Genomic DNA, 27,826 nt, shown 5'->3' with positions numbered 1-27,826 from the left:
CCAATTTTTGTAGTGTTTAAATATTCAAAAAATAAATAAAATGCTTAGGGCGGGCTATAGTTCGCTCCATTATAGGTGGAAGGGGCGGAAAATAAATTGCTAATGTGGCGGTGCATAGGGCGGGACTTAGGGCGGGCTATAGCCCGCCCCATTGTGGATACCCGACGGATCTCCATCAAATATTAATTGTGATATCAAACTAATGCTATAATGTTGTTGGTAAAAAAAATATAATGTACATACCAAAATGCTACAGGGGAGTGGTCAATTCAATTAATTTATGGTGATGGAGCAATAAAACTACTTATTTCATTCCTAAAAAGTATGAACTTTTTCAATTTTAGTCTGTCTCCTGAAAAATATGAATATTCTAATTTTGAAAATTGATTTTTCTCTAATGAGGTGAGACATATTCTCTATTAACACTATTAAAAAAAATTCTATCTACGTCTCTTTTACTTTACTAATTATGCATCAAATCTCGTGAAAAACTAAATGTTCATATTTTTCAGAGTCGAAAAAAGTATTGCATAGAAGTTTGGAAGAAGATAAACTTAAGTTGGATTTCCTTTCACATTAATTATGAAAGATAAATTAAGTTGAGAGTGTCAAACTAGCTAAATTAGTGAAATAAATATTGAGAAAAATGTGTACTCTCTCCCCTTGGTCTCATTCAAGACGTTCGTATTCTTAAATGATAGAGAGTATGATACAGTAAAGTGATAAAAGTATGAAATTTAGGTAGAGTAGTTGAGTGTCACACAGTAGAGTGATAAAAGTACTTAGAATATTTAAATGAGAGAGAGGATAGAGGAATTTGTTTCTATATATGGAAATGAACATTTTGAGACGAAAAGAGTAGTTATTATGACGTGGAATTTAATTTGCGTTATTCATCTTTTATTAGGACTATATATGTTTTTCGCCCTTGTAGTAATTATTTTTTTACAGTAAAGTTATATACACCATTCTATAAACCAAACCAAGCACAACAAGACCTAAAATCACACCTGCAATTTGCCGCTCAATCAGAGTTCTAAAAGGTGGGGGTTAAATTATCACTCTTTTGTTCAACTTTTGTGCGAGCCTTCTTATTGATGATTATCGTCAATTGATTTCATCCCCCTTCTGTTTATGCTTTCTAGAATTTTCAGTTCTGCTCCTCTGTTTTTACTTGAAAGTTTTGCTGATTTTGCGCGCCATTTTATCGTTTTCCTCCTGATAATTGGTTATGTTTTACAACTGGGAACTGAATATTATTCCGAGATGAATTTCATATAGTTTGTATTACGGTGAGTTTGTTATTGTTCAATTTGGTGCAGGTCTTAGTCTGAAAGTGTCTTGCGGCTAATTACAACAAATAATGAGAATTAAGATGTGAAATTAGAGGGAATTTTAAAGTTGGCATTTTAGTTTATCAGAGAATTTGTATTGGTATGATTTCTTGATAAAGAAATGGGTTTATTTCTTACAAAAGGTAGAAAATTTGGTACCTTGAGTTAATGGCTGGGCAATGAATCTCTTCTCGTGGTAAAATTTTGCCAAGATTATTTATGTGATCGCAAATTCTTGGTAGAAGACGAGTATAATGGGCTAAGATATTGTTATTGTTGCAGCTGCCACATTTTTATCAACGTAGATGCTCGAGTATTAGCATTTCAGTTGTGTCTTAGGTATCTAGTTTTTAGTTTTGCATTCTTTATTAATGTTGCTTATTATGAAAGAGATTTTCTGGCCAAAGGCTGGGGCTTTGCACTTCTTCGAGCTTGGTGAACTTACGTATCTGGATTCTGGCCTCATACAATGTAACTTTGAAAATTATTATGTTTGTTGAGATCAACTTGAAAGTATACTCTTGATTCTTGCTTTGCAGATGGCTAGATGGGATGAGATTCTCTCCCTGCCTGTGCAGAATCCTCCAATGTTGGAGTTCTCTGCCACTGATCTTGTGTGGTCCAAGGTGGAAGGTTGGCGTGATGCCATAGATAGAGTTTCTCTGATACCATTTGGCCGAGTCGATGATTTTGTTAGGGGAGAGTCAAATAATAAAGAGTGTCCAACTAGATTCCATGTTGAGGCAAGGAGGAGAAGAACTGCAAAGACGACTTATAAACCTAAAGTTGATGGAGTACTTGAGTATATATTGTATGTTTCATTCTATCCCTTTCCTAACTATTAATACATGTTACCCTGTGTATATTTAAATGCTATCCATGGTCACTGTATGATTGATATCCTTAACATGATGTTTTTGCTTTCAATAGGTACTGGTGCTCCTTTGGTCCGGATGACGGTAGAATAGGTGGTATTGTACGTCCTAGTAGGAGTACTTATGTTGCAAAAAATAAATCTGTTGGCCGACCAAATACTAAAAGGGGATGTACCTGCCATTTTATCGTTAAACGCTTAATTGCAGAGCCTTCTGTGGCACTTATTTTATATAATAAAGATAAGCATGTTGATAAGAATGGATTGCCGTGCCATGGTCCACAAGACAAGAAAGCTGCAGGTACTCGTGCAATGTATGCCCCATATATTTCAGAAGAACTCCGCCTCCGGGTCTTGTCTCTCCTCCATGTTGGGGTCTCTGTGGAAACCATCATGCAGAGACACAATCAGTCAGTAGAGAAACAAGGAGGTCCATGTAATAGGGATGACCTTTTGACCCATAGATATGTTCGAAGGCAAGAGAGGAATATTCGACGGTCTACATATGAGCTTGATGAAGATGATGCAGTCAGCACTAGCATGTGGGTTGAAAGCCACCGGAGTGACGTTTTCTTTTACGAAGACTTCTCTGATTCTGCTCCATTTACCCTTGGAATTCAAACAGAGTGGCAGTTGCAACAAATGATCCAATTTGGAAATTCCCGCCTTTTAGTTTATGATTCAAGATTTGGTTCAAACAAGTTGAAGGTCCGGTCTTTCTTCCTTTACCATCCTTCTGCGTAACTGTCTGATTATCATTCAGTAGGTCAAATAATTTGAATCTAACTTCGTTTTCCTATTGCATACAATTCAGTATCCTATACATAGCCTTGTTGTTTTCAATTCAGAAAACAAGGCTATCCCGGTGGCTTGGATTATTAGTCCCAGATTTGCAAGCAGTGATACATACAGATGGATGCGAGCCCTCCACAATAGAGTTCTTGCAAAAGATCCTATGTGGAAGTTAGCTGGGTTTATTGTTGATGAGCCTGCTGCTGACATCATAGCAATTAGGTATGCCTGGAAGTCTTTATCTCTCAAGTCACTTTTCCTCATAATAGCCTATTTTCAAGTCTCAAATCCGATTATCTCGATCTTTTCTGTATTCCGGAAGCTTGTGGCTCTTAACTTTGTTGCTTGTTGTCAGTGTCTTTATTTAGTTGCTTCTTATGACATCTAGCAGTAGATTTACTTGTAAGGGTTACGAAATCAGCTTTTTGGTGGTGGGGAAATCATTGCGTGTATCATTCAGTTGATGTTTCTTCACCATCTAATTATATGTTTCGTGCTCAGTTCAAAATTTGTTTTGGAAAATTTTGATTTAATTAGTTAAATGATTTTTTTGGGATAATATCATTCTACTAACGGATGGACAGCGGTTATCTGCCTTCATGTGTATGTTTTTGGAAAAAAAATTTGGAATTTTTTTTTTTCTTGTTTATTTATTTGCCTACCTTTCTTCTTCATGTGTTTGATACTTTGGAAATTTTGCTTGTAGGGAAATTTTTCAGTGCTCAGTACTGATATGCTTCTGGCGTGTTCGCCATGCTTGGCATAAAAATTTGATAAAGAGATGCTCAGATATGGAAACATGTGCTGAAATATCAAAAATGCTCAGCCATGCTGTTGATAAAATATGCAAAGGAACCGATACTGCTAATGCATTTATAGATTTCATGGATGGCTTTGTGGATGCTGAAGAGTTCATGGACTACTTCATGGCAACTTGGAATCCGAGAATAGGTAATTTTCTCTTGACCCATCCAAAGATTTGGGAATGCAATCTTTACGTATATATAATTTGGTCATGATATGAAACATGTAGCTATGGAATGGTAACTCAATCCGGACTCTTACCCAAATAAATCTCAAACTCTGTTGTTCTCAGCCCTCGAAAAATTGATTCTACTTCATTCTCATAGAACTGTTTTGACTAGGTACGTGGATGCATGCTCTGAAAACTCTTCCTCTTGCCAGCCAAGAGACGTGTGCAGCAATGGAGTTTTATCACAAGCAGTTGAAGCTTAGGTTATTGAATGAAAAAGACCAAAGTGTATATCAACGTGTTGATTGGCTGATAAATAAGCTAGGGACAAAAGTGCATTCCTTTTTCTGGCTTGATGAATTCTCAAGTAAAGATGATTTTGCACGATATTGGAAGGATGAGTGGATGAGTGGCCCGACAGCATGGAGGAATTCTTTAAGGATTCCGGACGCCAATGTTATCGTTGATGGTAAATGTGCGAAAGTTATCGGGCTGAACGATCAGAATACAGCTCAATTAGTATTGAACCCTGGTTCAGAGTATGCAATTTGTGACTGTAGTTGGGCAATGGCGGGGAACTTGTGTGAGCATGTTTTCAAAATGATCAAATTCTATCGCAATATGGGTTCTGTTACCCCATCCACGAGTATGTTCCAGTACAGTCAGGCCTTGATTAAGATACTACGCTGTCAACCTTTTGATTCTTTAGTTCGCGATCGGGCTGCTTTGTTGTCCATCTGGGCAGGGATGCAGTTGGATACACAGATTGGCCGGGAAAGCTCGCAGGACAAGGGGAACGATACAGGGCAGCAAACTCCGGAGCCCTCTGGGGATAAATCTCCACATAATGTCGATCATTGCCCTGATCAGGCTGCGGTGAAGCGCAGGCGAACAGGCTGTGAAGCTGGGAATTTCAGTGAAAACCTCAACCATAATGGAAGTCACATTGAGAGTCCTGGTGCAGACATTGAAGTCGATTAACCATCCATCGCACTTCACCATCTCCATGTTTTCTTCTAACTAGAGTTGTAAGTAACCCTGCGTTATTTTTTTGATGTAAATTGAAAAATTAACTTGAACTGTCATGTCCTTTGTTCTATGTGGTAAATACGGAGTACTATTAGTTTTGTATCTTATTTACTGTTCCAAATTTATACTGTAATGTACTAGTAGTTAGTTTTACATTTAATGATTTCTTTTCTTAAAACTTCACTATATGTGTTTTGTTTCTCTCCATCTCCTCTGTGACACATTCTCGTTTTCACCAATATTTGTTGTGATGTTGCGGAAATTTGTCTGAATTTTTACCATTAAGAGCCCAAACTACATTTTCAAGAAACAATAATATGATCAAAAGGTGAAAACCTTGAATCTGTACAGGATATCCAGTGGTCAGATTCATCGTTGAAGATGATGGAACATTCTGGATGATCCAGATTCTATCATCCGGCTGTGTGGTATGACCCTAGAACAGGGTGTCGGACTTGCCTAATGATCAGATACGGAGAGGGAGGCTCGGAGTGTATTGGGTCGTCTGAATTACTATGAGCTGATTAGTTACGATCCCACATTGACAGTGAGGGTGATGATGAATCATGTGATAAGGCTTGACCACTTTTGGTCGAGTGACAAGAAAAGTAAGCAAATGTGAAATGTACAGTGGAAAACATAACATACTAAAGAAAGAGCTTCCACAACCATTGAGCTTTAAGCATTTTTCACAACCTTTGACTGCTAAAAAGTCGAGTATTCAAAACATTTCATTAACAATAACAAATTGTACTTGGGCATCATCGAACTTGGTATTTTATTTTCTTCCCTTGAATAAAACAGCGGGAGTTGAGATATAGCTAAAGAACATAATTGTGAAATGAAGTTGCTACATAATGGGGCAGGCAAATCGAACAAAGATTTAGAGACTATTTACAAATGGAAGTGGAATGCATTTTGCAAGTAGTACTTTTTCCGACTTTCACACAGCAGCAGGTATTGAGGTAGTGATAACCAAGTATGTCAAATACTGAAGTCCATCCTGCATTTTACCCACAGCTGTGCTATGATCAGTTCGAAGATTCTCAGTGAACAAACACGCCTTTTCCTCAATCGACTTCTCAGGAAGACCTTGTGACTCAGCAGCACTTTTCATGGCTGCTGAGTACGATTCTGTTACTTCTGATATGCCTGAGCAGAACGGTAATATTACTTCAGATTGTTTCATGGAATTATATTTTCTTTGATATTGATGAAGTGGCAAACCAAGGCAAGGAAATCAGAGTTAATATTTTACCAGTAATGAAACCATTGAAGACAGCTTCCATATTCTCTGTTACTGATTGTGCCTTTGTTCTGATAATCTTGGCTCTTTCAACAGAATCCTCAGGCCAATCAATTTTCAATGTTTCCTCCTCAATCTCTTGATGTTGGAGTTTGTTTGCATTGGATATGATGGACTTCCCAAGCATCAGAAGATGAGTTACCGCAAAACAGCAAATTTCAGAGAGCCTCTGTAAAGACGAGCACAAGGGTGGTTTAATTAAGTATTAACAAAATACAAAATCAACTTTTTAATCAATTGAGTGGACTAGCACTCGGTAATTAAAACAACTCATCTACATACATGAACACCCTCTGAGTGAATAGTGTCGAGCCTTCCGGAAGTTCTCTGAATGATGTCATTTGGAGCCAGTCCAGCCAAAGCACTTGCAAAACTGCAAAATATTAGGATGTCTTGTTTTAACCCCCCTAGAAGACTAGAATTGCAAAAAAACTGTATGCAGGATGCTGATTAATAAGGAAAAAGAACAAGAACATGTTTGATACTCAGTATGACGGGGTATCATCACTTTAATAGAAACAAACATATTCCGACTCCTTCAACCTCATCTAAGTTACCATAATTCGACATGTACTAAACCAATAATAGAAAATAATAATAATTCTAAATATAATAGATAATCTCCAAAGGATATTTACCCAGAAGCCAATTCAGCAGCCTTGCGAACACTTGAATCATGCAATTTTTTCAATTCATTCATGCTTTCATCATTTCCAGCCTCTTTTTCCTTCCCTTTCTCTGAATATTTAACATTGCCATCAAGTTCAGAGCCTAAGTCAAATATGCTTTGGACTTCTTTCAACTTCCCATCATAAATAGAGTTTTCTTCCGAAGATAGTTTAGCCTTTCTTCGGTTGTATAACAATGCATAGTGGTTGGATAGTGCCTCCAATTCCTACAGGAAAGAGAACATAAATATTTTATGACAATCAATTTGCACAAAATTTATAACAAATGGATATATATATGTAAGAGCTAGAGGATACCTCCAACTGTTCTGGACCTCCATAAATATAGAAGCACCTATCAAATGAAATTTCTTCAAATAATTGATCTTCATCTCCATTACCATCAGATTTATTGTCAACTAGGATCCCAGTTTCTGAAATTATAAGATCCATAGTATCTTTTCCAACTTGCTCTAGCACATGCATACCCTTAGCTGTAAAAGCTTTTCCAGTCTGGATTAACATAAGCAAAACTGAGAAAACAGAAAAAAAACTCAGGAATTTTAGAAGGAAACGAGACGCTAAACAAACCTCTAATAAGGATGGTGCAACAGAACCAGCTGAGCCAGGTAGACTGCCATGTTGAATTGAATCAGCTAAATTTGTAGCTGAATTCTCAAGCCTAGGAGATATAAAAAATAATCAAGGGGTCAGCAAGTGGTAGAACTTTATTGATGATGTACCAAGCAAATAATAAATCATGTAGATTAAAGAACCTCAAATAACCAAAGACTACCATTAACATCATTAGCAATTTACCATGTGTAAAAGATAAGATAAAACTAAAGAAAGCCCTCTAAGGATCAAGAAGTGTATTAAGACAAGTGTGCGTGTGTTGGCCTTGTGGTAGAGTGGTTAATGCTTGAGGCCAAAGATCACAGGCTCGAGTCCACCATGACGCCATCTTCAAAATTTTTGTTCATTTTTTAAAAAAAAGAAGTGTAATAAAGAAAACCTATTAATTATGTTTAATTTATATCAGCCAGACATAAGTCAAACAACAAAATCAAAAAATAAAACATGATTTCCATAATTAACCTTAACTCAGCAGTGTAAAATAATCTCCTATCAAAAGCATCTGTGCCAAATAGGAAATGTTTCACTTAGAGTGAGAAGGAAGAAGTACATTTTTTTGAAGTGTACACAAAAATATTATTATTATTTTATTTCTGTTGAATTATTTAGAATTTGTATTCATTAAGTGAAAATCATATGTCCCGTGCATAGCACGGGTGTTAATACTAGTAATGTTGAATACAAGCCTCATGAAATGCTATTATTTAAAGTTAATTTAACATATAATTCTAGAAACATGAGTGTATGAAATATATTCACAAATTACAAAGTAAAGTGATATGTTAGGATTCAAGTGTTAAGATCATATTTACTGAATGACCTTGGATAAAACAGGCTTTTACACTGATTCAAAAGTATTTCACATGCAAAATGGAAAATCATGTCAAAATAATTTCCCACTATCCTGAAGTGCTCATAAGCTAGAGTTGCTCACCCTTTCCATGCAGTTCCAAGAGCTTGCCAAGCACCCGAGGCAAAGGTTTCCACAGATGTATCAATAACCTTCAAACCCTGACACAATTGCATATGAAATATCAGAGCTAGCATTTGCAAACAATAAATGGATATATTCTATCAATACTTCCTGAAAGTCATATAAGATCTTGACTCTTGAGCACATGGTCATGTTTAAGAGAAAGAAAATGACGAGAAACAGAAATAAGGTCAAATAAAAATTTATATACATCAATATGTGTACATAGTTTTCACATGACCTACTTGACTAAGGAAGGAATCCTCGCTGGCTTTCTCTAATTTAGCCAGAGCTTCTTTCCGCTGCTTATCATGCTCATCATCAGTTTCCTCTTCTGCAGCAGACACTTCTGTGTTATCTTCCTTGGAAGATTCCGAATCTTCATCCACTGTCTCTGAAATGCTCTTTGCTGCTGTCCTGGCAGCCTCAACAGCCTACATTACAATGGCATACAACCGAACAAAAGTCAATGAGAAGTCGTATGAACTGACTAGAGTGTCGATACCGAAACTTAAAAGTGGGCTATTATGCATTTTTCGTCAGATTACTGTTATACAAGTAAATAAGCAAAGGAAAAAGTAGCTCCAACAAAATTTTGGTGTATTTAGTATTTGAAAAGTACTTTTCTTGACCATAAGCCTCATACAGTCTATCCTCATTCCTTAAAGCTGTCCCAACAGGTCATCTCCTATATTATTCTATACCCTTGGGTCAAGCCAACAGAGAAGTTTTATGAACTTGGAATCAATTTTGGACATATCCATATTTTCACAAACTAAAATCACAAAGAAGCAGTCCACTCCAGACAAAATATACTATTCAACAAACATAGTACTACTATATAAAAAGAGCTCATTTGAGGCCAATTAGCATTCAATGAGCATTAACAGCTCACATAATAAGCCCCCTAAATATTAGTACTAGCTTTTAGATCCAGTAACTTCTCATTTGGAACAACAAATTTCCCAATCGAATGAAAAACAAATAAAAATAGACACTTTCACCGTTTCAAGCAAACCAATCTCACACAAACAACACTTTCAACTAAATCAGAACCATTATCCATTATCTATATTTCAGATTTCAGCAAGCAAAGCACAAACCTAACCAAAACAAGTGCCAGTATAACTCTTAGAAGAGAAAAATCTGAGAGAATCTATTGGTTACGAACGCAAAAACACGTACATTGCGAGAGATCTCTTCAGCGGCCTCAGCGGCAGCTTTCTGAAGATCCGAGAGATACGAAAGAGAAAATCCCCATCCGCCCCATCCGCCGCCGCCTAAGGCAGCCTCTTTCTTCGGAGATAACTTCTGTGCTTCCGCGGCGGTACTTTCTTCGGTTTCGGGCTTCACTTCAGATTCGCATTTCTTCGAGTCGTCAGCCATGAACACTAAATATACAAAACTGAGTATTAATTTGATTTATTCGAGCAATAACTTTTCGACAAACTGAATTGAGAAGTCGAATTAACTTGGGGGAATCGCCTATTTTTATGGTTCTGTTTTGAATTGAAATGGTGTCCGCTATCAGGAAACTACTTCAACGTGTTCTTGAAGACAACGAAGATTGAAACTGCGCCGTTTTGAGTCTACTTACTATACGTCGTCGTTTACGCCAAGTAGAAATACTTTTAAAAGAATACTACTACTACCAATTCCAAGTCTATGAAATTAGCACATACCTTTTCCGTCGCTTCAAAATAGAAACTATTTTGATCATTAAAAATAATAACTTTTGATTTTTTTTTAATTTTTGGATATGGATACTACAATCCACTAATAATATAATTTTTACTACTTTATCTCTTCTTCTCTCTTATTTTATCCATTTTTCTTTTCATCTTTTTTACTTTATCAATTATGCACGAAAGCTCGTGCCGTTTCAAAAATTTCTATTTTCGAGTGCAAAGATAGTACAAATTTTATTTGAAATTCCATGAGTGAGCACACCCAAAACACCACGTTAGTACTCTGTAAAATTAGCTACTACATATTTTGTTTGAAATTCCTTATTGTGGTGCACATTCAAACTCCACATTAGTACTTTTTAAAATTAGTTACTACAAATTTTGTTTGAAAGTCACTATTGTTAGGGATGCACACCCGAACTCCACATTAATATGATGATATTGACTTTCTCTGATATGAGAAATGGTTTGCACCCCAACAAACCTTCCTTCAAACTAAGATCACAAGACCAAGACCACATATGTCAACTGGCAGACTCAGGATTTTGATATTAAGGGATCCAAATTACTACCCCTCGGTCCACAAGAAAAAAGTCATATCTTTCCATTTTCGTCCGTCCATAAAAATAGTCTCACCTTTTCATTTTTATCCATCTAAAAAAATAGTTATCAACATCCAAAAAAATACTACTCCGTACTATATACAACTGAGCTGGCAAATGAATTTGTAACATATCATAATGCATGTAATCCAAATTGTTCGGGTCCTTGTGATTAACGTAGGTCCGCCTCTGCACATGTCAGATGACCAAGATCGTGATCACACATGTCACATGACTGAAACCACAGATCGAGAACTTGCAAGCAATCCACCGAACTCCGAGCCACACAGGCCCGCCTCTGAACTAGGGTTGTGATACCATTGTAAGGTACGACGGTGTACATCTGAACTCCACATTAGTGTGATATATTCCGCTTTGGGGAAAACCTTCACAGTTTTGCTCTTGGAGTGCTCCTTAAAAGGTCTCATATTAATGGAGTTGGGATAGCCCATTTATATGCTTGCAACTCTTATTCATTCTCTAATGTGAAATGTGTTTTGCACCCCCAACACCTATAAGAGTGAATATCGATGTTAGTAGGGATGTCAATCGGGTCAGCCCACCGGGTTGCGGGTCAATCGGGTGCGAGCTAATCGGGCTGTGATTTTTTCGGGTTATAAAAGTTCAACCCTAACCCTAAAAGCTCGGGTTTCGGGCTAGCCCAACGGGCTAATCGGGTTGCTACCGATAAAATTAACGTGCGATCAATCCAATAAATAATGGTGAAAATTAGTTATATATATAAAATGTAAAATATTTAATTATGATAAATTTGAGATATATGTTTAAACTCAAACATAAACATGATCAAATACTAATATTTGAGATTTATGCAAAATAAAACATAAACATCAATAAATTTTAAAGCATGTTTTAGAAATTTAAATATATTTTTTAGTGAATTTGAAGTTTCTAATTTATATGTCTATTATTATGTTAATAGAAATTTAATATATAAAATTGAAAGTTATTTTTTTAATAATCTATATTATAAAATAACCAATGAAGTGTCGAATTATAGTCAAACAAATAGAACAATAGAAATTTCATCGGGTTTTCGGGTCAGTCCATCGGATTTTCGGATCTGGCCTTAACGGGTTGTGGGTTGATCAGGTGCGGGCTAATCGGGCTGTAATTTTATCGGGCTAGAAATTTTCAGCCCTAACCCTGTAAATTTAGTGGGCTATTCGCGCCGGCCCACGGATTGCAGGCTACATTGACATCCCTAGATGTTAGTACGAGGATATGAATTCCAATCACAAATTTTATAAACGCAAGAATGTATAAGAGGGAATATCGATATTAGTATGTTAGAATTATAATTATAAGAGGGAAGAGAAATAAATTTATTGGGATATGATATGAAGTTACATTTTATAAGGTACGCATTGACAATGAAATTGTTTATTGATCAACCACTCTTCATTCAAAACTGAAACAACGTACTCCTTCAGTCCTGCGAAAAGTTATAACACTTCTTGAATAGAATGAGATTCTAAGAAACTTTGTTTTGTATGTAGCGAAGAAAGAAAATAGTTAGTATAATTTTTATATTAATGTGAGAGAGAATATTTTCCAAAAATAAAAAATGTAACACCTTTAATGCAATAAACTAAAAGGGAAAGTAAGATATATTTTATGGAACCGATGGAGTAATAAATTAAATTGGTTAAATATTGGTCGATCAACATATTCTTCGTTACATGATTATGTCAGATGTTGATTTGCATTATAGACACTAGTTATATATTTATAAATTACTATATAATGTTATCTCGAAGTCATTATTTGTTACTATTACGTATATGTATGTAAGGTTATATTGTTTGTGACTTTGTGTTGCGTGATTGCGTGTATGCATGAATGCAGTAATCTAAAAATGAGAGAAAGGAAAAATGAAAGATGGCGGAACTTAAGAAAGTGAGTTCGTTTTGTATATTAAAGTTACAACAGGACATGAATTACATAGATTTGATGAAATTACAAAGCTTCTAGTAGCCCATGAATACTGGTGGAGGAGGAGATTGGTAATGTGCGCCCAAGTTCTTCGGCAATTCGATTGGAGTGAAAGTAGGCCATTCGATTGGAGTGAATGTAGGCGATGCTGGTGGTGGCGGAGATTGCAACACCACTGGTGGTGGTGGAGACTGGACGGGTGGTGGCGGAGACTGGAACACCACTGGTGGCGGTGGGGAGTGGACTGGTGGTGGTGGGGAGTGCACTGGTGGTGGTGGAGAATGGACTGGTGGTGGTGGAGGAGATTGCAGTGGTGGAGGTGGGGAGAAGACGGGCGGTGGTGGTGGGGATTGGACTGGTGGTGGTGGAGAGTGCACTGGCGGTGGTGGAGAATGGACTGGAGGTGGTGGGGAGTTTACTGGTGGTGGGGGAGAATGGACTGGCGGCGGTGGGGAGTGGACGGGTGGTGGTGGGGAGTGGACAACTGGCGGTGATGGAAAGTGCACTCGCAGGTAAGGAGAGGGGACCGTGGGCAAAGGAGATGGCGACTGAATTGGTTTGGAAGAAGGTGGTTTTGACTCACCGTGAGGCGGAGGTGATAGTTCAACCGATGGAGTTAGCTCCGGTTTCAATGGCTTCGGACTCTCCGGCTTTTGGGATGGAGATGGAGCCTTATATTGTGGCTTGGATGGCGGAGAGAGCGTCTTAGATCTCGGTGAAGAGGTCGTCTCCTGCTTAGGCTTAGATGGCATAGAAGGCGTCTTAGCTTTTGGCGAAGAGGGCGTCTTCTGTTTAGGCTTGGATGGCAGAGAGGGCGTCTCAGATTTTGGCGAAGAGGGCGTCTTCTGCTTAGGCTTAGACGACGATGAATGTCTCTCCGATTGTGGCGGTGACTCAACCATACCCGTTGGAGACTCTCCATATCCCGACCCACGGCACTCTTGAGCTTTACAATCCACCTTCTTGTTCAACGCCACGTGGCACACCTTCTCCGACCTCTGCTCCTTCTCCCCGGCAATGCAGTTCTCCTCGCCAACGAATGTCACCTCCGGAATGGCTTCATGGTCGCAGCTTGCGTCCTTGGCATCGAAATAATTGTGGGAGTAGGTTAAGTTCTTCAAGTTTGGCAAGCTGCAGACAGTATCAGGCATGTTGCTCCTAAACTCGTTCCTAGCAATGTTGACAACCTCCAAGCTCTGCATGTATTCCATCCCCTCCGGCAAGTCCCCCACGAACTTGTTCATGCTCACATCGAACACCACCGTCGAGTTCAACAGGGTCACCTCCTCCGGCATGCACCCCGATAGTTTATTATTCGACAGGATCAGTTCGTCTAAATAGCCGGCCATCTTGCCAATGCTTTGGGGAATGCACCCCATGAGGTGGTTATTAGACAACACTATCACAGAAGCAGGAGAGTTCCCCAAATTCTCAGGGATGGTGGACCTGAATCTGTTGTTGTTCATAAAGATGGCATCAAGCTCCTTATCGAAAAGTTCCTTTGGGAGCTCGCCTTCGAAGTCGTTAAACCTAAGATCGAGATACTTGAGCTCTGGCAGCTCAAGGACAACCTTAGGGAAAGGTCCAACGAAGCGGTTGTTGCTCACATCCATCTCGAAGAGGAGCTTTAGCTTCTTGATGCTCTTGGGGATGATCCCGCAGAACCTGTTAGAATTCAAGTGGAGGAGGCTGAGGTCGGCCAAGTCGCCGATCTCGTCGGGGAGGTGACCAGCGATGTCGGCGTGGTTGAGGTCGACTCCCGCCACAACGGTGAGGGAGGGGTCGTCAAGGGCCTGGGCGCATACGATGCCGTTGTAGGAGCAGACGTCAGGGCCAACCCAGTTAGCAGTGAAATTCATCGGATCGGAATAGATAGCCTGCTTCCACGCCTCAAAGGCGTGGCGCGCTTGCTTCAGCCTGTTATTTGGTACGAACTCTTTATTTTTGGTTTCTACACCATGTGCGGATGCTCGAGAGCATGATAAGGAGAAGAAGAAGAAGATGCCGATGAGGAAACATCCATGAGCATTCATTCTTCGAGGGTTCTCCATTCTTACCCCCTAGGCAAGCCTAAGGCCGTTTATTGTGTATTACAATAACAAAACAAAAATCCGTTTTATGCCTCCTTAGAAATCTAGTCTATTGAACCACCATTTTCCTCTCATCACCACAAGATTTGAGAGGTCTTTCTCCATTCCACTCTATTTTTTTACCCTTATTATCGTATTACCAATCACATACTTGTGCATGACAAACAAACTCAAATTACTATTATAAACCTTGCCTTACATATATTAGAAAAGATAATAATCTCACCATCTCACTATGTACAATCAAACCATGAGCTAACCATATATAATTAAATTACTATATTAAGCAATAACCTTTATACAAAAGAAACACAAAATATAGGGTCAATGCGTCTCGTGCTCGGGTGGCTGGGAGTACCAAGCAGCGCATCTTCCTCTGGCTCGGAGCAGTCTGGTGAAAGGTGAGTCAGGCATTCGAGCTTTCTCTTCTTCCTCGAGCTCCTCTGAGGTCTTGGGCAATCCATCCGGGATCGGACAGGGATAAGCTTCTGCTTTCACAGCGCTTGTTGACTTCCGCAGCTCACCACATTCCTTCTTAGCTTTGTGAATGCCTGCAACTCCGTGCACACACCTGATGAGTGATTTCACTCCACCTGCTTCCACTATCAGCCTCTCCACCTCTTCCTTGGGTGACTCTTTCTGGATCATGTCACCAAAAATGGAAGGATATTAGACAATATCTTAATTGAAACTGAATCAACTCAGACCATTTCAGCTACTTAGAAAATGAATTAGAGACCTATATCATGATATCCAAACCCAAAAAACGTATCCAGTCATTTTTATAGTCGCAAGGATTTCTGAAGCAGATTACAGAATTTCAATTTATTTCCAAGAATGAATACAAAAATACAATTCACCAATTCAACAACTTACTTCAAGATCTTTGAGTTCAAAATAGGCTTGCCAGCAGCTATAGGACTCATCTCCTTCAAGCGTCACGCAGTAATCTGAATATCAATAAAGATAACAAATCTTTAACTAATCACTTCATTTTGTACTGAATAAAGAGCTAAATCATATATCTGCAGACAAATCTAAAAAACTAAAAGCATAGATTGAATTCTTCTTCTTTTTTTTATTCAAGCAAAAAAATCTAATGAATGAATCTACAATATACGCATAGACGGTGAAACGCACAAGCACCAGCACATTGAAGATCCAAACTAGATTCAAAACCTAATTTAGCATCTAAAACGGGTTTAAAGTTGTAGTGATCGCTGAAAAGACGCAGAAATTAGGAATGAAACCGTTAAACTACGAAGCGGAGAAGAAAACCTGCCTGCGATTTGATTCTCAGCTTTCTGAATCAAAGGAGGCTCTCTAACGGCTCTATCGATCTTGTTTCTGGTGAACGGTTCCAGCTTCGGTATGTAAGCACCGGTTCTCGAATTGGAAGAGCAAACGACAGGGGTCCAAGAGCCGCTTCTCGATTTTGAGCACTGCAACGAACCATTAGATTGGACGCCGAAAGCGTTTACCGCGTAATTCAAAGGCGCAGTCTGCATATTCATCTTCTTTTCCTTCAAACGATCAGATTTTGTGAGATGGTTGTGTGTGTATGTATTTTAAGAAGGGGTTTAATGAGAGAGTTGATTATTATGGATAGATACTTTTTTTTTGGAGTAGGATAAGGATGAGATATTTTTAATTGATTTTCGTTTGTAGGGGAGACATGGCGGTTATGGCGTGGACAGTGACGGTTAATATGGACCGTTGATGGGATGCCATCGGGTGCGGGTGATGGAGTCTGCAACTCCGGCTGCCGTAGATTTGGATTTTAAACAATGGGTGCTTTTCTATGCAACATAAATTACAATGGGTGGTGTGGGGTCCGCCCAATTGAAAAGTGTAGGCAACTTTTTTATGCATTTCTCTATCAAAAATCTGGCGAAATTTTCTGGCGAATTATATTTAAGACTAATAAAGGGATATAATCGGGTTGTAATCATTTTATAACTATAATAACAATTATTATTATGAATGTTAATATGAAAATATTTGTATGTCAATTAAATGTAGTTGACATATTTGTTATGTCAACTAAAGTAGTTCATGTACCAATATCTTCGTATTGACATCTATTCGTAAATTGCCAACATAAGTTACGTAATTTTCTGTTATGAATTTATGATAGTTGTTAACTTTACATGACCATATAAGCTAATGTGTAAAACTATATTAATATAGTTATAAGAAATAAAAATTAGATTAAATTAGTATTATAATTTATTTTATTATATAATAAATAAAATAGAAATTAAGTTTATTTTATTTAATTGTTTGACAAATATAGTACATTTGTCAATAAAAAATAGTCTTCTTTATAGACTATATGAGTTTTATGAGAAATTTTTTAAATAGAAGTGAGATTAATTTTAATGAATAAACCAACATAAAAAAAAATTTATTTTTCATGGTGAAGTACTATAATTTTTACTAGATTAAGTTATAAAATGATATTTTAAGCTTATGAAATATATTAGTTGCAATTTTATTTTAAAAAAATAAACATATTATAATCTATTGACTAAGGTGCAAGACTTGTCAGGTAGATAATTTATAGAGATTTTTTATTAACTCGTGTGATCATATATGATTACTCGGATTGTGAACTGATATGGAAGAATAGGAAAAAAAAGTTTTAACGAGCAAAGAAGACTGCGTTTACGTGGTGCGGTTATTCAACCTATACAAGCAGCACACAACTATACAAGAACAAGAAAAACTGCACACCATTGATCATGTTTCATACATATTGCTACCATTACCATAGGTCCATATATAACTTCCAAATGTTAGTGTGCTTCTTTACAGCAACTAACCATTATTTTGAATCCAATTTGCTGCCCTTCTTAGCGTCAATCCATGAAGCATGAGCTTCAACATCCAAAAAAGCTCTTGAAATATGCATATTATTCAAGTCCACCTCTCTCACTTCCTCTGCCCATTTCATCACAAACATATTACAGTCAACTACTTCAATCTTGCCAAGAGTGCTTGAGAAATTACGAGGCAGCACTTCCAATCCGTAGCAGTGCTTAATTCTTATAAACTCAATGTTCTTGAAGGAAAATCTTCCAAGTTCCCATCTCACTACATCAATATCTTCAAGTAGAAGATATTGGACTTCCCCGAAACTATAGGCGTCAGCTGCCCACCTTGCTCCTTGGAAGGCCAAGCATCGCAGCTCGAGCACTTCGAGTTTTTGCAGTTCACCTATAACACGCATATGCTCCCAAGGATATCCGAGCCCACTCAAGCTCAATTTTCTAAGACCTAACGGGAATATCTGAACAGGAGTGGGTTGCGGTTGTTGTCCAATACCGGCCCTGAACTCAGGATTCACAACGACACATTCAAGTGATTCAAGGTTACTAAGACCCGAGACGTAGTCCAAGAAAGTGAACGGAATACTACCATCGTCATCAGGGTCTAGTTCAATTCGAATTCCCAACGTTTTCATGTTAGGAACACCTTTGAATAGCTCATCTGTGCAACTTTGAGCACTCACATCTAAGAGTGTTGAGAGGTTTAGTAAAATGACACCACATTGAGGGCTGGTTAGGCTTCTTCCTGTGACATGAAGATGCTTCAATTCCTTCATATCCCAGATCTCAGCTGGCAGAAGCAACGAATCATCGGTGGATTTAATGCTCAAATATTCACCAACGATCAAATACTGAAGGATGCGGAGATTTGATATTGAAGTAGGAAGTTGCCCACTGCAAGTGAGGGCAAGGTACCTTAGATGAATTAGTCCTACGAGCTCATCTGGGAACTCATAGAGACGGATTGTAAGAGCATCCAATACCCTCAGCAACCTCAAACCAAAATCCACCGTGACTGGATATTGATGGGGCGGAGCAGTACATAGCAGAGAACGTGTAGCTGAGATGGTTGTGATCGTGTCGTGCACTTCTTTGATGCCTAGTAAAGTGCTATTGTGGATGCATAATCTGCGTTGCTTCTCCATACCTTCAATTGAGCTATCACCAATGGTATCCAAGGAATGGAAAAAGTTGCTCTTCGCAGCTTCTGTGTTGGATAAATGCCAGAAAACAGAATGGAGGCGAAAAGTCTCAGATTCAGAATAGTAGCTCCTTTCGCAAATCATAACAACACTATTATCAACAAGCTCGTTCAAGCAATTTTCTGCAAAATCTTCCACATTCTCGGACTGCTTTGGTTCAAGAAATCCTTCAGCATCCCACAACTTGATGATTCTGGAGGTGGAGATCTCATGATTTTGACGAAACACACCCATGTAGAGAAAGCATGCTCTCAAATGTTGAGGTAAACTCTCATAGCTTGGAACCAGTGACTTTGATATTTCACTATGTGCATTCTTGAAAACTTGGTGTTGTTTCTGATATGCTACCTCGATCCAATACTCTACATTCTTCTCAGCTTTGGATAGGTGGTCAGCAACTAAGAGGATTAAAAGAGGAAGCCCGTCACAATTCTCTGAAATCCGCTTCCCAGCTTTCTCTAGCGCACGAGGACATGAGCCTTTGGAAAAGACTTTCTGACAAAGAAGACTCCAGCTTTCTTCTTTGTTCAGCAGTTCCATTCTTACAGCAATTTTATAAATTGGACTGAATCTTGCTACATATGCAAGCCTAGTTGTGACCAAAACTTTAGCCTTTGATTTCTTCAACAAATCCTTTAAGAATTGCAACGTCTCAGTGTTCCACACATCATCCAACACAATTAGGCATCTCTTGTTGGATAACTCAGCACACAATTCCTTACTTAATGCCTCATCTCCTCTCATACTTACTTTATCCATGCTGGGATATATCTGAGCCAGGATATCTACCAAGATTTCTTTTGATTGATATCTGGGGCCTAAAGTGATCCAGACACGATGGTTGAAATGATCCAAAACTGATTTGTCTTCGAAGATTTCCTTAGCAAGAATCGTTTTGCCAATGCCCGCCATCCCCAATACCGACATGAATTCAATCTCAGGCATCGTACAATCCGGGAACATATGCATCTTGAATTGTTCAAGATAATTGTAAGATAGATTACTATTCAACCCTGCCACCACCATTTTCATAGCTGCAGTTCTTCTATCATTAGCCAAACAAAAATCACTTAGAAGTTGGATGTCTTCCCCGATTTTATCAGCCTGGCAAAAAAGTGATTACAACTAAATGATCCCTCTAAGATTAATCAGTTAACTAAAGACTAAAGGATCTCATGATATGTCATTGTTACAAAGGCTGCAGTCATACATCTACTCATCACAACAACATGTTTTTAATTGTATCAGCTATGCATATCTTCATAATTGAAACACAGCTACTAAATATCACTATGGTCTATGAGAATGAGATATAAATCAGAAGGGAAAGAACAGTACCTCCGACAATTCATCAGGAATCAAAAAAACAGGATGCTCTTTATCTTGAGCTATTTCATTCCAGCATGCTTGCAGTTCCATCTTCTGATTCTTCTCGGCTTTCAACATGAAGAAAACAACCTTGGCAAACGAAAACATACGACCTTGACAATTTCTAGCAATCATCCTCCCACTTTCCTCAGTCTGTCGAGAGCAAGACGACCTCACACCAAAAATAGCCATTTTAAGAAGATCCCAAGTGCGATCTTCATCCAAGACAGGAATTTGGAAAATCCTGCAACAGTCGGCATATAAAGCAACTTCTTCAAAGCTAGTAGTGATCAAGATTAGGCTCCCATTACTCTGCTCCGGAAACGACCTTCTCAAGTCGTCCCAAACCCGAGTTTCCCATACATCATCAATCACAAGCATATACTTCCGACCCTTCAAAGATGAGTACACCTTCTCAATTAACAATTCATCATCTCCTTCCAACACAGATCCTTCAGAAGGACCCCTCAATTGATCAAGAATGGCTAGAAGGGTTTCCCTGAGCTGATATCTCGGGCCTATTGTGACCCTCGCACCACAGTCTAGGGATTGCTCTCTGCCATTGTATATGTGCTCGAAGATGGTTTTAGCAATCATGCTGCGGCCGGAGCCGGCCATTCCGACGAACGAGAAAACGCCGAATTCATCCGGCCGAACACCTTTCACTAGTTTGCTTTTTAGATGGTTGAATTCTTTCGACAATCCAACCATCTTCACCCCAAAATCCCAAATTGATGTAGCAGCATTGGCGTCGTCGTCTTCTTCTTCATCATCCGTCACTGAATTTTCTAATTCGTTGACGAACTCTTCCTCCTTCTTCGTCATCGTATCCATTAACGAGCCAATGGCTTGACTTAATTCTTCGATTCCATGGGTTTCTGGTTCGGAGAGGAAATGGTTTGAAATTTCGAATTCGAGTAGATCTTCTAATTTGTGGACTGTTTCTTTGATTTCTGCATCCAAAGCGTTTAGCCTCTTCCTGCTGGTGGTGCTGGTGCAGCTATCGTCCAATTTTTCCAGGACTTGTTGTAGGGATGTGAGGCTCTTGTGAATGAGTTCAAGATTTGAGGAGAGAGGGGAAATATGAAGAAATATTGGGAGGCGGTTTATTGTTTGCTTAAGAGAAACTACAGCAGCATGAGCCATCTCTGGACTCTGAGTCTGGGATATCTTTCTCTATTCTCAGGAGCAATAATAGCATGCAACCTGTATAGACTATAGACTATAGAGAGAGACGACGAACAAAACTAATTAGAGTAAGTATTCAATTAACAAAAAAAACTTGGTACTTAGTGTGTTTGTAAAAATATTTTGGAAGAATGGTGGATTTCTTTGAAGTTACAAAGAAATGAAGTAAGATTAATGCATAAATTGGATATAAACACCGCCTTTAATGGTATATAAATATGATAAGGTTGGTGTTAGATACACCTAATTTGTAAAACATAATCATATAAATTAGTAAAGTTATAAATCTCGACTCTACGTTTTCTAAAACGTCGTGAGCTCGACTTGTTCATTGACTTAACGGAGCTTGGCTATAATATGAGTATAACTAATACAACTTGCATGTGTTAATTATAATATCCACACCTTTCCAAGAAACGTTGAGACATATATATCCAAAATTCAAAGATTATACTTCAAGAATTCATTTACCCACTCCAGGATTGAAACATAAAAACCTTCTAAAAAATGACTTAGCTCCATATTAGTATATTTTTTGTTCATATGAAATATGAATCAATGGCTGCCTATTCTGCCGTTACTGTTTTCCGGCACACACTGGAGCAGCTGCTTAATTCCGACCAGTTTTCTCCTCATATTTTTAAGACTCAACTCATATCCCTTCATGAAAAAGTCTGCTCCTTGCAATCGTCTCTTGACAAAATCTCCTTCGTTCCTAAACTAAGAAGAGACAAAATGTCTTACAAAAGGATTTCAACCGAGAAGAAAAGATGTGGAAGGGAATGATTCATTTTTTATTTCTGTGTATTTTCTGTACAGTCTTTACACTCTTTTATAGGTAGAAATATGTGTAACTAAGGCAGAGAATAAATCTATTCAGCAATTACATATCAATTATATGCTAATTTTGATATTTTCCTGGCTGAGATTATTCTCTGCAATCTTCTCCCGGCTTAGATTATTCTCTGCAATCTTCCCTTCTTGACACTCCCCCTCAAGTTGAGCAACGGCATCTCCGATGTTCAACTTGCCCAGAACTTCCTTGAAGACTTTGGTGTTGACTGCCTTGGTCAAGATGTCTGCCAATTGTTGTTCGGACTTGACGAATGGAAGCTCAATAACTCCCTCATCTAGTTTCTCCTTGATGAAGTGACGATCGACTTCCACGTGTTTGGTTCGATCATGTTGAACTGGATTTCCGGAGATACTGATTGCTGCCTTGTTGTCGCAGTATAGTCGACTACTTTGGGTAGGTGAAAAACTCATTTTTGAAAGTAACCTTCGTAGCCATAAGATTTCCGTTATGCCACTTTTTACTCCACGAAATTCGGCCTCCGCACTTGACAAAGCTACTACCTTCTGTTTTTTACTTCTCCACGTCACCAAGTTTCCTCCAAGAAAAGTGAAGTTCCCTGCTGTAGATCTTCTATCATTTGGATTGCTTGCCCAATCAACATCTGTGTATCCATCAATCTCTAAATGTTCCTTCTTCCTCAAGGAATATCCCATATCCAGTTGTGCCTTTCAAATAGCGCACGATCCTCAATGCTGCCTCCATGTGACTCTCTTGGGGTTGGTGCATGAACTGGCTTACTACCCCTACAGCATAGGCTATGTCCGGCCGAGTATGTGCAAGGTAGATCAATTTTCCAACTAGGCGTTGGTACTTTCCCCGATCAGTCAACTTGCCTCCTTCTTCAATCTTCAATCCATGGTTCAGTATGATTGGGGTTTCTGCCGGTTTACACTCAAGTAGACCAGTCTCTGCCAACAGATCTAGGACGTACTTTCTCTGTCGGAGGAATATGCCATACTTTGATCTTAAGATCTCGATTCCTAGGAAATACTTCATTGCTCCTAGATCTTTCGTCTCAAATTCATGAAACAAGCTTCTCTTCAAATTTTCGATTTCTTCCTCGTCGTCTCCAGTGATAATCATATCAACATAGATGATTAAACACGTGATCTTTTCGCCTCTTTTCTTCAAGAATAGTGTGTGATCAGAGTTGCTTTGTTTGAATCCAGCGGAAGTCATAGCCTGACAGAACCTTCCAAACCATACTCTAGGGGATTGCTTGAGTCCGTAGAGAGTTTTCTTCAATTTGCAGACTTCTCCATTTTTGAACTTTCCAGAGTAGCCAGGAGGAGCTTCCATGTATACTTCCTCATTCTCTTTTAGTTCTCCATGTAGGAAAGCATTGGTCACATCAAATTGGTGTAGCGGCCAGTCCTTGCATGCAGCCACGGAAAGTAGCACCCTCACAGTGCTCATCTTGGCGACCGGAGAGAAGGTCTCATCATAGTCTATCCCGTAGGTCTGAGTGTACCCCTTTGCTACCAATCTGGCTTTGTATCTCTCGATTGATCCATCTGCTCTGCGTTTGATGGTGAACACCCACCGGCATCCTACTGGCTTCTTCCCTTTAGGCAAGATATGTTTTTCCCATGTTTTATTTTTGATCAAGGCTTCCATTTCCTTCTCCATTGCTGCCCTCCAGTGCTTGTGTCTCATGGCTTCCTCGACAGAGCGTGGTATCTCTTCATCTTCATATAGAGCTGCTTCAAAAGCTCTGGCCATCTCAGTCAGCTGCCCAATCACAGTATAGGCTGCAGGATACTTTGGCTTTCGTCCCTGCCATTCCGGAGAGTACCGTTTGGGTGGGACTCCCCTAGTACATCTGTAGGGCAATTTGTATAACCCAGTGTCTGGGTCCACCCCTTCACCTTCATCCCTTCCACTGGTCTCCCCCCCACTTCTGATTCCATCATCCTCCTGTCTCACATTGTTAGGCTCATTAACAAGAGAAACATTACTAGGACTTACCTCAGGGGTAGAAGACGGTGAAGATAAATTGGGGTGCTGAATATGTGACGTTGCGGACGGCTCGGTGGTGCTGCTAACCTTCTCTGTGGGATCGACATCAGGTTCCTGTCTTGATATCGGATCGGTTAGAGGAACAAGGAAGGGTGAAGGTGAAGGTGACTATGGAGGATTGGTGGGATCAAGGCAACTTGGAAGGTCTCTAGTTTCTGTCTCCCCCTGACTTCCAAGTTGGTGGTAGTAGTATTCAGTTTCGACAAAGTCACAGTTCATGGTTGTGTGGAGGTGGCGAGTTTTTGGATCATAGCACCTGTAGCCCTTTTGATTGACTCCATAGCCAACAAATGCGCATTTGACCGCGCATGGTGAGAGTTTTGATCGATCGTGTTTGGGAATATGGACGAATACTGTACATCCAAAAATTTTGGGTTCTAGGGACAGGGAGGATGGTATATCTGTGAAGGTGGACAAGATATCGAGAGGTGTTTTGAAATTGAGGATATATGTGGGGAGTCGGTTTTGTAGGTAGACAGAGGTGGCTATTGCTTCAGGCCAGAAATTCTTGGGTGTATGAGATTCAATGAGGAGGGCCCTAGTCATTTCAAGGAGAGGCCTATTTTTCCGTTCTGCTACCCCATTCTGTTCAGGTGTGTAGGCACAGGTGGTTTGATGAACAAGGCCATTATCAGAGAAAAAATGTTGCATTTTTGTATTAATGTACTCGCCACCATTATCGGATCGAAGGATTTGGATACGTTGTTTATATTGTGTTTGGACAAGGTTGTAAAAAATTACGAATTTCTCAAAAACATCGGACTTGGATTTTAAGAAATAAACCCAAGACATTCTAGTGCAATCATCCACAAATAGCAAAAAATATCTAAATCCATTTCCACCAGTAATGGGTGCGGGACCCCAAATATCAGGTTTGTTTGTCAGTCAGTCCGTGAGTCAGCAACGCAGCCCCGGGTTGAGCCATCCTGTCTACATAGTATAGTCCTCTGTGTTCAATGCCACGCCCAATTATCATCCCCGTCTTCGTATCCTGTAGAATGCAGAATTGAGGTTGCATTAGTAAGTTACAGTTAAGTTCTTTCGTTACTTGACTAACAATATTAACTTGTGAGACAATGAGGGAACATATAAACAATTAGATAGCTTCAATTCTGGCAAAATAGTAATCGGCCCGGCCCCTTGAACATGTGCTAAATCTCCACTTGCAGTTTGGATATAGGTTTTTTGTGTAACGAAAATTTTGGCAAAATCAGAGGCATCATAGGATATGGTATCGGTGGCTCCACAATCAAATATCCAGTGATCAGTTTTTTCTTGGTTTACTAGGATAGTCGGTAAGTCCGCTAATGCTTGGAAGGAATTTCTACATTCAATATTGGGCTCCATGTCAAAGTTTTTAACACTTAGAGTCTCTAAACATGCTTTCGCTATTGCAGGGGGTTCATTTTGCAAATTCACAGAATTCTGGGGTATAGATTTACCCATAAATGACATAGGGGGTCGGAAATCATATTTGGCCGAAAATTGGGGTTCTTTTTCGCATAAAGGAAATGTATGGGGTGTATTTTGAGAGATTAGGAAATTTGAGGGGTTTAATGAATAAAACCCCTCTTTACCTCCTGGAACCCTAGCCGCCACTGCCAATCCTCTTCCGATCTCCGCCTGCTGCGCTCCGTCCCCTCTGTGGTTTCCAATCGTCGTCACCGATGGGGCCGAGACCGACGGTGTGGTGCTGCCCGCTGGGACTCCACCGCTGTTTGGAGGTAGTCCGGTGATGGTAGCATCGGTAGCCCAGCCTCCTCCTGCCACTGCCACCGTCGCTCTTCCGCCACCGCCTCGATTTTGGTTTCGGTTGGCCGCCCTCGCTGCCCTCGTTTTCTTCATTTCATCCCACCATTCGGGATATCCGATTAGGAGGAAAGCATCCCTTCTTTGGTGTGTTTCTTTCCCCCACAGTGAGAGCAAGTGAGCCTACTCTTGTCTTCTTCCCCTGTCCGGCTGCGATTTGCGGCATTTGAGGAGTAGCCGAGTGGTGGTGGCCGGTTTACGGCGGCTAATCCAGCGCCGATGCCGCCCGTCGGTGACTCCTTCGATTCTGGTTTGAGGACTCCGGAATTGATGGCTTCTCTTCGAATAATTCCATACGCTTGCTTCACTGTTGGAAGTGGATCTTTGTTGATGATCTCCTTCTTAACAGCATCGTACTTGTGATCTAGGGCTCGCAGAAACTGGTATACTCGAAACCTTTGTTCTCTCTGGTTGTATTTCTCAATTTCCGATGGGTAACTCATCGGATTTGGGTCTCGGGTGTCAATCATGATCCATAAGTCCTGAAACTTATTCCATAATTCCTCCAATGTCATTGTTCCTTGTCTCATATCATATGCTTGTTGGTGCAGATCCCATATTTGGACAGGATCTGAACCGCTCCCGTATGTGACGGCAAGTCCGTCCCATAGGTCTCTCGCCGTCTCATACCGGGATACCTCGTTTACCAGGCTTGTCTCGAGGTTGTTGATGATCCAATTGAACACCGTATCATCCCGTTGTTGCCATTTTGCGTAACCGGGATCCTCGATCGGGGGAGGTTTTGAAACTCCAACTATGTGAGACGCCAAACCTTTTCCCCTAATCGCTCGTTTCATGAGGGTTATCCACAGGGGATAGTTGTCTCCATCCAGTTTGGTTTTCACGGAGACTTCCTCGAAATTCTCGGGGTGGTCGGGTTGAATAGGTTGGGTTGTTGCCGGTGGTATTACTGGCTTTCTTTCTGGTGGCATATCGAAGTTTTGTTTCATGAATGCCGCAAGTTGTGCAGCGAATTCGGGTGGGAAGCCAGATTGGCTGCCCTCGGTTGAGGTTTTTTTTGGAGTTTCTGGTTCGGAATCTGACATGGTTTTTGGTTGGCTGATTTGCAGGTTCTCGGTTGGAAAGGGTTAGGCTGAAGGCCGAGAAGGGTTAGGGACTATGATGACTCTGTTTCTGAGTCCCCATGGAAGATTTAACCTGCTCTGGTACCATCTTACAAAAGGATTTCAACCGAGAAGAAAAGATGTGGAAGGGAAGGATTCATTTTTTATTTCTGTGTATTTTCTATACAATCTTTACACCTTTTTATAGGTAGAAATATGTGTAACTAAGGCAGAGAATAAATCTATTCTTAATTGGAGAAATTACATATCAATTATATGCTAATTTTGATATTTTCCTGGCTTAGATTATTCTCTGCAATCTTCTCCCGACTTAGATTATTCTCTGCAATCTTCCCTTCTTGACAAAATGAAGGATCTGCAAAACAGAATTAGAGATGCCATCTACGCAGCTCAAGACGAGGTTGATTATTGGACCAGAGGCCATTCACCGCAAGGATCCGATGAAAAAACCATAAAGGAGCTCGAAGACGTCATAAAACTCGTAGAAGAAGATGCTGGGGTGCTGGAGGAGGAGATCAGAAACGACCCAAAAGCTCAAAATCTGTTC

At 39.6% G+C, this 27,826-nt stretch overlaps 5 protein-coding genes across 8 annotated transcripts; 1 reads left to right on the top strand and 4 right to left on the bottom strand.

Annotated features, from left to right (window-relative positions):
• The first annotated feature begins 962 nt into the window (after positions 1-962).
• LOC125185183 lies at positions 963-5,127 on the top strand. 3 transcript variants are annotated; one of them, XM_048081683.1, is made up of 7 exons: positions 1,711-1,805; positions 1,874-2,145; positions 2,265-2,916; positions 3,023-3,222; positions 3,707-3,951; positions 4,146-4,619; positions 4,719-5,127. In XM_048081683.1, the coding sequence occupies exons 2-7, from the start codon at positions 1,874-1,876 to the stop codon at positions 4,952-4,954; spliced, it is 2,079 nt and encodes a 692-aa protein (XP_047937640.1). In that variant the 5' UTR covers positions 1,711-1,805; the 3' UTR covers positions 4,955-5,127. The 3 variants fall into 3 exon arrangements, with proteins under 3 accessions (XP_047937638.1, XP_047937639.1, XP_047937640.1); XM_048081681.1 differs by lacking the exon at positions 1,711-1,805 and adding an exon at positions 963-1,043 and having other exon boundaries at positions 4,146-5,127; XM_048081682.1 differs by lacking the exon at positions 1,711-1,805 and adding an exon at positions 1,662-1,673 and having other exon boundaries at positions 4,146-5,127.
• Positions 5,128-5,673: 546 nt separating this feature from the next.
• On the bottom strand, positions 5,674-10,125 carry LOC125217613. 2 transcript variants are annotated; one of them, XM_048119137.1, is made up of 10 exons: positions 10,058-10,125; positions 9,771-9,976; positions 8,831-9,019; positions 8,547-8,623; positions 7,568-7,658; positions 7,295-7,489; positions 6,947-7,203; positions 6,591-6,681; positions 6,261-6,477; positions 5,674-6,154 (listed from the first exon to the last, which is right to left on the bottom strand). In XM_048119137.1, coding segments are annotated over exons 1-10 (1,533 nt in total). In that variant the 5' UTR covers positions 10,059-10,125; the 3' UTR covers positions 5,674-5,945. The 2 variants fall into 2 exon arrangements, with proteins under 2 accessions (XP_047975094.1, XP_047975095.1); XM_048119138.1 differs by having other exon boundaries at positions 9,771-10,115.
• A 2,662-nt stretch (positions 10,126-12,787) lies between these two features.
• On the bottom strand, positions 12,788-14,985 carry LOC125223709 (pollen-specific leucine-rich repeat extensin-like protein 3). Its single transcript, XM_048126972.1, has one exon. It carries the CDS (start codon positions 14,880-14,882, stop codon positions 12,867-12,869), a length of 2,016 nt encoding a protein of 671 aa, XP_047982929.1. The 5' UTR covers positions 14,883-14,985; the 3' UTR covers positions 12,788-12,866.
• Positions 14,986-15,079: 94 nt separating this feature from the next.
• Positions 15,080-16,505, bottom strand: LOC125223710 (CCG-binding protein 1). Its single transcript, XM_048126973.1, has 3 exons — positions 16,204-16,505; positions 15,798-15,871; positions 15,080-15,560 (listed from the first exon to the last, which is right to left on the bottom strand). The coding sequence occupies exons 1-3, from the start codon at positions 16,433-16,435 to the stop codon at positions 15,246-15,248; spliced, it is 621 nt and encodes a 206-aa protein (XP_047982930.1). The 5' UTR covers positions 16,436-16,505; the 3' UTR covers positions 15,080-15,245.
• A 1,043-nt stretch (positions 16,506-17,548) lies between these two features.
• LOC125219268 (putative late blight resistance protein homolog R1A-4) lies at positions 17,549-21,488 on the bottom strand. Its single transcript, XM_048121194.1, has 2 exons — positions 20,293-21,488; positions 17,549-20,058 (listed from the first exon to the last, which is right to left on the bottom strand). The coding sequence occupies exons 1-2, from the start codon at positions 21,466-21,468 to the stop codon at positions 17,749-17,751; spliced, it is 3,486 nt and encodes a 1,161-aa protein (XP_047977151.1). The 5' UTR covers positions 21,469-21,488; the 3' UTR covers positions 17,549-17,748.
• Between the last annotated feature and the right edge of the window lie 6,338 nt (positions 21,489-27,826).

Source organism: Salvia hispanica, chromosome 4, assembly GCF_023119035.1.
Source record: "Salvia hispanica cultivar TCC Black 2014 chromosome 4, UniMelb_Shisp_WGS_1.0, whole genome shotgun sequence".
NCBI classification, from domain to species: Eukaryota; Viridiplantae; Streptophyta; class Magnoliopsida; order Lamiales; family Lamiaceae; genus Salvia; species Salvia hispanica.
The sequence above is the reverse complement of the archived record's forward strand: the minus strand, read 5'-3'. Positions and strand labels throughout refer to the sequence as shown.